This window comes from Myripristis murdjan, chromosome 24 (assembly GCF_902150065.1).
Source record: "Myripristis murdjan chromosome 24, fMyrMur1.1, whole genome shotgun sequence".
Taxonomy (NCBI): domain Eukaryota; kingdom Metazoa; phylum Chordata; class Actinopteri; order Holocentriformes; family Holocentridae; genus Myripristis; species Myripristis murdjan.
Genome location: NC_044003.1, coordinates 20,206,326 through 20,218,283, shown reverse-complemented (window position 1 = coordinate 20,218,283; position 11,958 = coordinate 20,206,326). Strand labels below are relative to the sequence as shown.

General features: G+C 40.5%; 1 protein-coding gene across 1 annotated transcript; it reads left to right on the top strand.

The window, feature by feature from the left end:
• Positions 1-3,461: 3,461 nt before the first annotated feature.
• On the top strand, positions 3,462-11,644 carry LOC115356033 (serine/threonine-protein kinase pdik1l-B). Its single transcript, XM_030047026.1, has 4 exons — positions 3,462-3,632; positions 4,108-4,921; positions 5,349-5,574; positions 10,476-11,644. Exons 2-4 carry the CDS (start codon positions 4,187-4,189, stop codon positions 10,712-10,714), a joined length of 1,200 nt encoding a protein of 399 aa, XP_029902886.1. The 5' UTR covers positions 3,462-3,632; positions 4,108-4,186; the 3' UTR covers positions 10,715-11,644.
• The last annotated feature ends 314 nt before the right edge of the window (positions 11,645-11,958 follow it).

The window sequence follows — 11,958 nt, the reverse complement described above, 5'->3', positions numbered from 1 at the left end:
AAGCGCTTCCCCTCAGGTGGCTTACTGGGCAGTGATTAACTTGATGACAGAGAAGGTCATGCTTACTTGGTGCCTCATCATGTGAAAACCTTGTAAGTCGGATGATGCTTTTACTTGAAGTCTTTGATTTTCACTTTAAAAGGATAATAACCACAGAGGCGCCAGTGACAACTCATTTCACAAATATCTTAAGTAAAATCTCAAGCTGAGGTCGGTCTGAAAATGCAGACATTTTTCTCAGCTCTTGACGCTGCCTTTTTGGAGATATGAGGGTTTCATCTGTCAGTGGCAGTGCCACAGCACGTTTGCTCTCTCACGTACACCATCGGCTTTTGTCAGAAGTTGCTCTTTTGTTGTTTACATGATCTGTAAAATTAATCCCAAGTATCATTTTTTTTTAGGAAGGATGATGATGTTGTATGCATGGCTAATCCTCAAAATGAAACTATTTCTGGACCAGAGCACAACAACAGAGAAGCCATTGTTGAAAAGAGAAAAAAAAAAAAAGTGTTGTCTAAAACTGAAGCTTTCATCATTCAGTAATTCTCTGTAAGGATTACAAACAAAAATAATCTTCTTTTGAAGTGTATAATTGGTTTCCAAACAACCGTAGCAACATTAAAGCTATATGAAATATCACAATGAATAGACCATAGAAGGTTAATTTATTGTGCAAAATCTTTTTTTCCCTTGAAGTGGTATGCTGAACATCCTCTCATTTTTTTTGCCTTTAGTTTTTGCCTTTATATGCCTTTGAATGAGCATATAGGCTAGAGATTTAAAATGAGATATCCACCATTTGAAAAGTTGGACTCTGCGTTCTTAGAAAATGACTCATATGAAAGCAGTGCTCACTATGGAACAAATATAATTATCATCTAGCCCAAGCTATTAGCATGCAAATACTACTTTTTTGCGCAAATGGGAATATAGGCAATATTACACTTTACGTGCTTGGATTTCATGGTGTTAACCCTGTGTTATAACCAATAAGTAATATCTTTATTCATTATTTATTATTCATTATTCTGAGCCAAAGTGGTTTTGGGAATGAAAAGATGCTGACTGATGATTGGTTGGCTGCCCCCCAAAGTGGCTGGTCTACACATAAACTGCCACAACCAAAGTTGACCAGCATTTGGCTCGTTTCTGGTCGCAGTCTCCTTCCCATCTCATCTTGCCAGGATATTTTTTATTGTCCTTCTCTACAATGAAACCCAGTGATGTGGAACCAAGAGGGACCTCTGCAGTGCTTTATGGCGGCTTGGAGCTTTCACCCGTCAAGATCCAACTGATCATTATTAACAGTGGGCCTCAAATTAATTTTGCCCAGAGAAGAATTACATTTCCACCCCAAAACGCCGCCTTAATTTTTCCAAGGAAAAAGAATTACAGCTCTCGCCCTAAAAATTCTGCAGCGTCAACCTTTGAGAGCTCAGACAAAGTTGCATTTCAGAGACTTTGAACAAGAGTGTATTGCATCTGTTTTGTATACATTGATCTCATTGCATAACTGCCTCCAGATGTATTTTCTTCAGTGCCAGTTGCAGTGTAAAGGACTGTCTGAGAGGGCAATTTATCTCTCATGATGAACTGGAAGTGATGCTATAGAGAAGAGGCACAGTATTCAAAGTGAGGATGTAATGCCCCCTGATGCACATCTGTTCCCTCTGAGCTGAATTATAAATCTACAACACTGACAGGAACTTTAAGATGCTGGGTTTCTGGATTCTCAGAAAAATCTGAGGGATAGTGGCAGAAATTTTTTTTTCTAGTGAAAAGTTGGGTGACTCAGGGGCAAAAGGAATAATTTGTGAAAGACAGACTACAATGAAACTGATTGTGAGATGCTGAGAAGATGTTTACTGATGTTTACTCTTTCTCTGTCAGGAGCTGAGGAGAGACCTCTTCAGGATTAAATGGAAGGGTTTTGACCTCAATCAAGAAAGTAATTACAATTGCCCCTCCTGCTGGTGGTCTCAATAATTAGCAAACGAAGTCCAGGCCCCCACAGAAACACTATCACTTTGAAACCTGGAGTGATTAAAGCTATAATTCTTATTTGACTCATTAAAATCTTTTTTTGGATCGCGTGGCATGGAATATTGATAAAGAACTGGTCAGGAAATTCAGCTTTGGCTGCCTTGTGGTTCCCACAAACTGGAAAAAATTCTGGAGTTGTACTGCTCTGTTATACTCAGTATGTGCATCCAGATATCTGTCAGAGGAAGCGAGATATGATAATAGACGAGAGGGCATTTGCTTCAAGATAAAAACAAGTGAGCTGTGACTGACTCCATCTTCCTCAAGTAATGAAGAGTATTCATGATTGGCATTACTGATATGAGTTATAGCTCACAAAGAGCACACACACACACACACACACACACACACACAAAGGCATGCATACATGCATGCACGCACACGCACACACACACACACACACACACACACACACACACACACACACACACACACACACACATACATACACATACACACACAATAACCACAATACTATTATTATCTGTCATTACCAGTGTTGCTGCTGCTTCAACAAAACAGTCGATAATGATGCAGTACCAACCCTTTGGGCGTGTGTGTGTGTGTGTGTGTGTGTGTGTGTGTGTGTGTGTGTGTGAGTGTGTGTGTGTGTTGGTCTGAGAGCTGTTTTCTGATTAAAAGAGACTGCTGCAATAAGACGAGTTCAGATATTTTGCCCTGTTCTTCTGTGCTTTTTGTCAAGTGGCTTGATTGCAATACCATCTGTACGGATGCTGGCAGATTCATTGCTTTATCTAAGGCTCTATCAGCATTACAAGACTAGTATTCTCTCATAAAATGCTTGTCAGTACAGAAAACTGAGGACTCCTTGCAGCACAAATTGTAATGGGTGAATTTACCAGAAGACCAAAGGCCGGTTTCACCTAATTTTCTCTCCCTGAGCAATAGGCTTGCCTGATAGCTGTAGGATAAGAGCTTAAAGTGTAAACCGGATGGTCTTGCTGAGTACCCTCACAAATTCTGATCAACAATCGTGATTATATGAAGACCTAACTATTTTACTACTCTTTCTAAGCAAAACGCTGCATATTCTGTATGCTATTTTTGTGTAAACAAATAGTATCTTGATGCACTAACCGTACAGCTCAACTCATATATATTTATATCCTTAAATATATCCTTAAAGAGGATATATTTTGGGATGAGTAAAATATGGTTTAAAGCGTGTTGTAAAAGTAAACTGATGATTTGCATTGTTGTCTTGTTTATCTTGTTTAAAGCGATGCTATTTTACGATTTTTTTTTTTTTTTTAGTACATGCCCATTTCCCACTTGCGAGTACTTTGGCCCTATTGCAGCAATACCGTTTCGAATTGTATTGCTCCCAACCAATCAGGACGTGCGCATGAATTTACGTAGCCAATCGGTAAGCACGCACACAGAGAGCGGGACGCTCCGAAAGACGGAAGTTGTTGTTGGTTTAGCCAGCGTTTGTTTTGTTTGTTATCAGATGATTTGTTAACAATAACAAGTCAAACACGGTGACCATGGAGCGAGGCCGTTAATTCAGAGAGTAGTTAATAGCTTCTGGATGATTTCTCATGGTGGCAGTGAGCTTCAGTGTCACGGTGAGTTGGAAATTATTTGATAAAATAATGTGACTCTCGAGCGCTGTGTTTAGTTTCCACTGAAAACCAGCGCCATGGCAACTCAACTGCGGGTACATTTGATTGTCTAGACCGGCTAAGTTACTTTACACATTTGAGTGTTTTCGTTTATTAGCATATACTCATAATTCACGCAACATGTTGACATTGAGATGAACATTAACGTTATATATATACCTCAAAACTTCAAGCCAGACAGCAGAGCAGGAAGCGTAAATTAAACCTGTCTGAGGTTTTAAACTGACCGCCGAAACGTACAAACTGAGGGGAAGCCTGAGTTACCTTTTTATGTTTTAAGTTAGTTAGCCTGCTGTTTTATTGTACTGCTACTTGCTGCTTACCTTTAATGTGAGCCAGGTAACTTAAAGGTCATCTAATTGTTTTATCTCCGTGTTAACATTGGTGTTTTTTTTTTTTTTTTTTTTTTTTTTTGCAGCTACCACATCAGCTCCTGACTCGTGTGAGCCAACAGTCTGAGAGTTCAAAGTCTTACTGTTTTCTTTGTTTGGTGAGCAATGGAGGAGCTCTACACTTTAGAGAAGGAGGTGGGCAGAGGCAGCTACGGGGTGGTCTTTGAGGGCCATATGTCCAAAACGGGCCAGAGGGTGGCTATCAAGCGACTGCCCTGCAGCAGCCCAGAGTGTATTGAGCTGTACCTGCAGGAGCTGTGGGCCATGAGAGCCACAGCCAAGGAGCACCCAAATGTCATCGCTCTCCACAGCTGCCTGCTGCAGACAGGGCCGCGGACCCTGCAGAACCTAAAGCCGGGGAAACTGCCTCTGGATCTGGTTGAGAGCGCGCTGAAGGGGACTGTGGTTGGGGTGTCACACACTCAGGAAAGGACTAATTCTCGATTTCAACAGAGGACGAGCTCTGCCTCTAAACTGCAAGACAGGATCAACACTGCTCAGGCCAGGCCAAGGCTCCAGGACAAGACTAACTCAATTACATCTGATGCGAAAACCCCGCAAAGACCTCCAAGCCGGCCCAGGAAGAGACCAGCAAAACGGGAGGAAGAGCAGCGGGGTCCGTTGCGCTGCTTGGCCCTGTGGCTGGTGATGGAGTACTGTGATGGCGGTGACTTGAATCAGTACCTGCTCTCCAGGCCCCCGGACTCCCAGCATAACCACAGTGTAGTGCAGCAACTCAGCAGTGCTGTGGCTTTCCTGCACAGTCTGGGCATCATCCACCGAGACCTGAAACCTGACAACGTGCTCGTCTGCGACACACCCACAGGCCCTGTTGTCAAGGTAAGTCTGAGATGGGTCTGATAATTATGATGGCAGATCCGGTGGTTTTATGGTAGAGTCAGGGCACAACTACTTTAAAATTTGAAAAGATTGCAGGACTTTAGCAGCAAACGTGACACACAATAAGCTTAAAAAATGAAAATGCGCTCTTTTCCTCCTAGAGAGAATATATAGCAACATTACACAAATCTGCGTCCACATTTCCACAAATTAATGTGAAATGCATGTCCAAGTCTTGACTCACTCACACTGATACTCAGTTTTCCTCAGGGGATAAAATAATCAGAACATCAGATAAGATACCAGGAATATACTTTGTTACTGTGCCAGAAGTGTAGGCCTGTAAGAACAACTGATGTTTTCCTAGAATCATTTGTGATGAACTACAGTTGTTTTAGTGTTTCATTAATCTCCTGTCATCCTGAAGGTTGCTGACTTTGGGCTGAGTAAGATGAGTGAGGGCCTGGTGGAGGGCGACTTGACCAGGCAGCACTTCTCCTCCACCTGTGGCTCGGACTTCTATATGGCTCCAGAGGTGTGGGGCGGCCTGAGCTACACGGCCCAGGCTGACATCTTCTCACTCGGTGTGATGTTCTGGGCCATCCTGGAGAGAATCACCTTCCTGCAGGAGGGGACGACGCAGGAACAGCTGGGTGAGTAGCACAGTGGAGAGAGAAATGCGAGGCAGGAAAGACTGAGACAGTTTGGGATAACATGCAACAGTAATGTGACAATAAAGTGATTTTATTTCTCTGGTGGGCTTGGCGATATCTGCGTGATATCGTCTGGGAATTTGTATATTGTGATATGGCTTAAGTTCTGTCTTTTCCTGGTTTTAAACACTGTTACAGTAAAGGGATCTATTTTTTCTGAACTTGTTACACTGTTGTAACTGTTTTATTTCTTGCCTACACCTGCTTGCATTATATCTACATTACTAAAAACAAGGGGTGTAAAACTGAAGCATAAAAAAACAAACTGTTCAATATGGTGCAAAACTAAACCGGTGAAAAACAAAATGTTCAACAAACAACACCCCCAATAAAGTGCAGTGTTACAAACATATTCCACTGTATGAGAGCCATGCAACCACACATTAATTAATGAATATACTGAAAGCATTTTTATGTTTGTTTTAAATAGTGTAAGTAGATTTTTGCCTTTCATAGAATATTTTTTGATTTCATATTGTTATTTCAGATCTCTGAATGAAAAATAGGATTCCTTTTTTCAAATAAGACAAAATACAGAGAACATCGGAAATGGTAGTGTTTGTTTTTTCTCCCTAATGTACAAAACAAATCCAAACCGAAATCGTGGCGCAAAAACTGCATTCTAAACCAAACCGGGCATTTATTGAACCATTACATCCATACTAATAACTGTTTATCACATATCTGTTGTGTATAAATATCTTAAGAGAGCACCAGTAGTCATGGTTACAATATCATCACAATGTTAATGCCAGCGTATTTTATCAAAGATATCTTGACATTTGATTTTTGTCCATATCACATATCCATATTTTTGTGTGATTTCTTACCTTACTGATTTTATTTTATTCTAGATACATTTTTATTGTTTTAGCCACTTTTTTATACAGCGAGTTTACCCTTGAAACACGCTTCAACTTGACGTAGCTAATATAAAAGGTGCCATGAGACAAACCCGCGGCAGCATAAAAGTGTCATGTCTCATCCTGATGACCAGTCACAGCCCTCAGAGGTGGGGAAGGTTGAGCTTGTGGTCAGGCAGGCTGATGACGCACTGGACTCAATCGAGTTTGACTTAATTAATTGGCACATATTAAAAACGTCATATTAATGCATCATACCTCCATCAGACAAGATGGCAAAGTCATAAATCTAAATGTCAGAGATGAATAATGGTTTATGCTTGTGCCTTTTGATATGGATTATGGCTCGTCTTCACTGGCACAATTTTTTTTTTTTTTACAACCCATATTTTCCCACAAAAATCTAAGTAACAATTTGGTTCGTAAAATAGTATCAATATCTTATTCAGCCAGCCTCAAAGCTGATTTCTGAAGCTGCACAGAAATCTCAATTATCTTCAGGTAATTGTGACTGAAACTGAGTGATTATGTTGGAGTTTGTGTTTGTAGAAATTTCTTTCCAGGAGTTTGCTGCCATCTAGCAGTCTTTGTAATTTTGTGAAGACGAGCCGTACAAATGTACATATTTGCAAACTTCCTCAATTAATCTGTCCTCGATATGGTCCATGGTTCACTCAACTGGCTGGCGAGGGAAGAAGTAGAATCAGCCGGAAATATGTAGGAAGAAGTGCAGTGCTACCAAGCTGACCAATCACAGTTGTTGCGTCCTGCACTGCCGTGATGTGCAGGTATATTTCTTGGGAGGTGCATGTTAGGCTACAACATCGGTATGCGGCTGTGATATACCTACAATGTAGATTCTACGCAGAAGCATAAAAAAATTGTGAGGCTTAGTGAAGCATTGCAGATTAACATTGAGATTTCTGGTGTTTTCTCCCATTTGCTTTTCAAACCCCCAGGTGGCCAGGGCTCAAGGAGGCATCTTAATGTCTGAGAGTGTAGGGTCCTAGCTGCGCTTTGCACCCTGCTGTCAGACAGTAATGAAATGGCTGTAATACCATCGTCTGGGTGAAACCAGCTTAATGGGAGGGGGATATTACCTGTTACACCCAGGTTTAGTTGCTCAGAATCTCAATGGCTCTTTGGTACTAATCTAGGCTGAATGGTAATGGTTATGACTGCAGAGAGGTTTCAGTGAATTTGAATTTTTTTTTTTTTTTTTTTTTTTTTTTTTGAAGGGCCAAATGGAACTCAGCGCCCCCATCACAATCCTCTTTGTGAGAAAATGGAGAGAGCTGTTTACAGGCTTTTCACAGGCAGATACCCCCCCCTCCCTCCCTCTTTGCCCCGGCTTCTTAGTTAACCAGGCAGGTGAAGGAGACAACCTTACATTGAACCTCTTGAATTTCTCCTTCAGCACTTGAACCTTCAGGTCTTGTTATCATCAGGGCTTTTTGCCCAATCTGTCAAGTTAGGAAATCATTGATGGACTTCTATCAATTACTTGATGAGCGTCATCAGGGAAGAAGAGAGTGCACTTCAATGAAATATGTCATCACAGGGTTACTGGCAAATGCTCCCTAAAAATAAATTTGTATCCCCTAGAAAACCAAAAAAGGAGACATAATCTCAAGATTAAAGACTGAGGCGTTTTCAATCATTTTCACAGATCATGCTGTTAAATCTCCTTTTGTCACTAAATTTTTCAATTTCACTCATGCTTCTTAGCAGAAATGATACCACAGGACCCCGCAGCATTTTCATAACCCTACTAAAAAAGAGAAAAGGTGTAATGACAGAACACTTGAATTACTTAAAATTTGCTTAGAGAAAACATCAGGGCTGGATGATATATTGATATTATATAGATATTATTAATGATGGCGAGACAAAGCTTTGTATTTCCTTAAGCTTTTAACCTTTCCAGCCACTTGTATTGAAAATAGGTTCACTACTTGAAGCTTCAGTGCACACAAAGGACCTCTACTGGTGAAGTGTTGACTGCCGGCACAACATTTAGTACATTAAGTTGGATACATGAATACACTAGATGGATACTTTTCTCAGTGTAGGTATATCAACATATAACTTCACATCTAACCGCTTTTCGTCAGCAGTGATGTCACCACTGTGCAGCAGCATTAATAGAGGGCAACAAAACAATGGTAAACATGATTAGTGTAACACTGTTTCATTTGGATCTGATTTTAATCTATCAATGATCATGTATATTCTTTGAATAATAAAGAATCTGATCAGATTCGGTGTTTACGATTTTGTTGTGAAGTGCTCCCACTGATAGAAATTCATTGTGTCAGTAAAAATCGATTAATGGTTGTGTGTTCCTTTGGGAATATGGGAGAGCTTGGGAAACAGAAGATGGGCTGGGATAATATAGCTAGGATAATATATATGTGCTTGTGTAACTAGGGCAGGGGGTCATTATGGATACTATGGGAAAGGCTCAAACATTTCATTTGGTCGTTCTCTATGGAGCCTAATGCAGTATTACATATATATTCATTGCTTCCTTTTTACTGTTGGCTGCAGGCTTTCATGTACAATAATTTTTGAATTTATGCCAAAGTGTTTTAAATGGCTACAGTAAATTGCAACATCAAGTAACAAGCAAGAAAAACATCAGGACAGATCGATTCAAAAGTATTCACACACTCGGGAATATTTCCGCTTAAATGTTGGTTCCATTGTTGTATCAATATGATCAAATTCACTGTTCTTGACGACAGCTATACACACACCTAGAATCAAAAGCTTTATTGTTACTACAAAATTGCAGTTGTCAACCTCAAAGTGCTTTCATCTTAAAAAAAGAAATATATAAACCTACAAAATATACAACCAAGGTGCAAAGACAACAGCAAGGAGCAGTGTGACAGATGCAGATTTACAGAAATATCGCACATAATCAGTGTAGTGTAGCTACTCTTTAAAGTTAATGGAGCAAGGAATGAAAAGATAAATGAGTGTTTGCAGATACACAGAAATACCGCAAATGAGTGGATGTAATGACATATACGTAAATATTGTACAAACAGAAGTGGAACAAGTAATGAGAAAGATAATGAATGCATGTAGATGTGCAGAAATGCTGGTTCATGATCAGTGCTTGAAATGACTCGAGTAAATATTCTATGTGCTCGAGTGATAGCAGCACCTCAGTCTTATCAGGCTGAGGAGATATCAGAGTTCAATAGCACCACAGCTTTCACGATGCAGCAGCTATTTTTCAGTCTGTTAACCAATTTTGCCTATTACCTCATATTAAATAAAAGTTTATATTTGATCCTGGAACTGTACAGCTCTACTTACAGGAACAGATTATCGTCACAGCTGATCATTGAGCCTGTAGCACTCTATAATGTTCTCACTGTGCTCTCTCTCACTGTAACTTCCATAGCGAAGCCAACTCTGAGGCAGTAATTCGGTTTAAGTGGTGTTGCGAGTCTTATGCTTCTATGAGAGCTTTGGTGTCAGACATGACATCACTAGATATTTTGTGATGAGGCTGGATATGGTCTGAGGTTTTGCATATCGTAATATTGTAACAATGCCCAAGCTGTTCCATTATTTTGCTCCCTCTTGGTCATCATATGATTGTGTATCACAACTCTCTTGTGTAAATACTGTCTGTCCCTACAGTATTGCCACAGTGTTTGATATTGAGGTATTCTCCCAAAGATACTAAGATATTTGATTTGTCCATATCACCCAGCCCAAGAATATACTTGGTAATTTGTGCTTCCTGTGAAAGATATCGAATACTCAAACTGAATTAACACACAGTATGTAATAGATTTACTTGGCCAAGCAGAGCTTTTACTTTTATTGACCAAGTAATGCTCTTTCACATGTATCACTGGGCTCGAAATGGCTCCCTGCAGTCTCTGTTGCTCGTATCAATTGGGAAGCGATTGCATAATGGAGATTGTTTGGTCCCCGCTCTTGTCTCCCCACCAGGAGCCTATGTCTGCAAGGGCCGCTGGTTGATGCCCTTGGGGGAAGCCTTGTGGGAGAACGCCGACCTCCAGCTGTGTATCCCCATGAAGTTTAAGAGAGCGCCCCCGCTGCCGCCCCCTCCCGGACCGGCCGTGTGCAGCCTGCTCCTGGACATGCTTGCTTCCAACCCGGATGCCCGGCCTCCTGCGGACCAGCTGCAGGCCCGTGTCCGCTCCGCTCTGAAGGAGGACTCCCACTGACAGAAACACTAATGGCCATCAACACTGCTGCCAGTGCATGGAAACATTAACTGTGGACCCCCTGACTGCAGTGCAGCCTCCCTTACAGCAAGGACACGGGGGCTAAGTGACACTCAAAATATATAGGACTTGGGAATATACAAGTTTTTTTTTTATTGTAACCACAGCCCAATTTCTAAGTGACCTACATACACAACAATCAGATAAAGGAAAAACTAATTGGAGGAATTGAGTAGCTAAAGTTCCTCTTGTGGAAACCAGTCTGTTGACCTCTGACCCCCTGACTGCACTGTAGCCAATACATGCACTGATATTGAACCTGCTCTGTGTAGAAATCTACTGAGGCTCACTCTTGTCTTATTTAACGCAAGCACCATGCTGGGAATGAGGCTTTGAATGAAAGGCTTATTGGAGGCGGTTTGACGCAAGAAGAAAATATGTTTTTTAGTATATACAGCTAAAATGTGCTCCGAGTTGCTGGGGATTTGTGCTGCTGCTGCTGTAGGATGAGTCTGCAGCCGGCGTTTATATCCCCGCTTTGTTTTTGGCATTAATTTTGTCAAGCTTAATTTGTGGACAATGAGCTTTGAACCGCTGCTGCCTGCAGTTTTGAAATATGTTGCTAGCATTTAATTCATTGGTGCTAATTATGCTGAACAAAATATTTCCACCACATATTCATGTAGCATGGGATGAACAGTCCACTGGAATATTGTGTACTAAATATTATAGAGTGCTGATCATTTTGTACATTTATTTAAATTCAGAAATTTTCTTTTATTGCAGAGAATATTCTCAGAAAGAGTCATTTTAAGTCCTGTGAGACTTATACATGAATTCAAAGATGGTTAATGCTTTCTTTAATATGAAATGTTATTTCCTCATTATTTGGCCTCTTTGCATTCTGTCAAAATAAAAAAAATAATCATTTTCTGGATGTGTTTCAGCTTCAAAGCATTAGAGATACTGAGGTATGTTGAATCTCATTTCAGAGAGGTGTCACTCTATATGTGTTCTTTGTCATTTATATGCTATAAATTAAAAATGGCCATCGGCACCCCGCAAACTGGCAATCTATTATATTGTGTTTGTGCAAATTCCCAGTTTGTTACCAATGCTCTCTTTGTGCTCCAGCATGATCATTTATTTATTTATTTATTTATTCAGCTTTGTTGCACAGTAAGCATGCTGTGGATTTTAAAAGGAAAAATAGCATTCCATCATGAACAGGAAATTAAATCCAG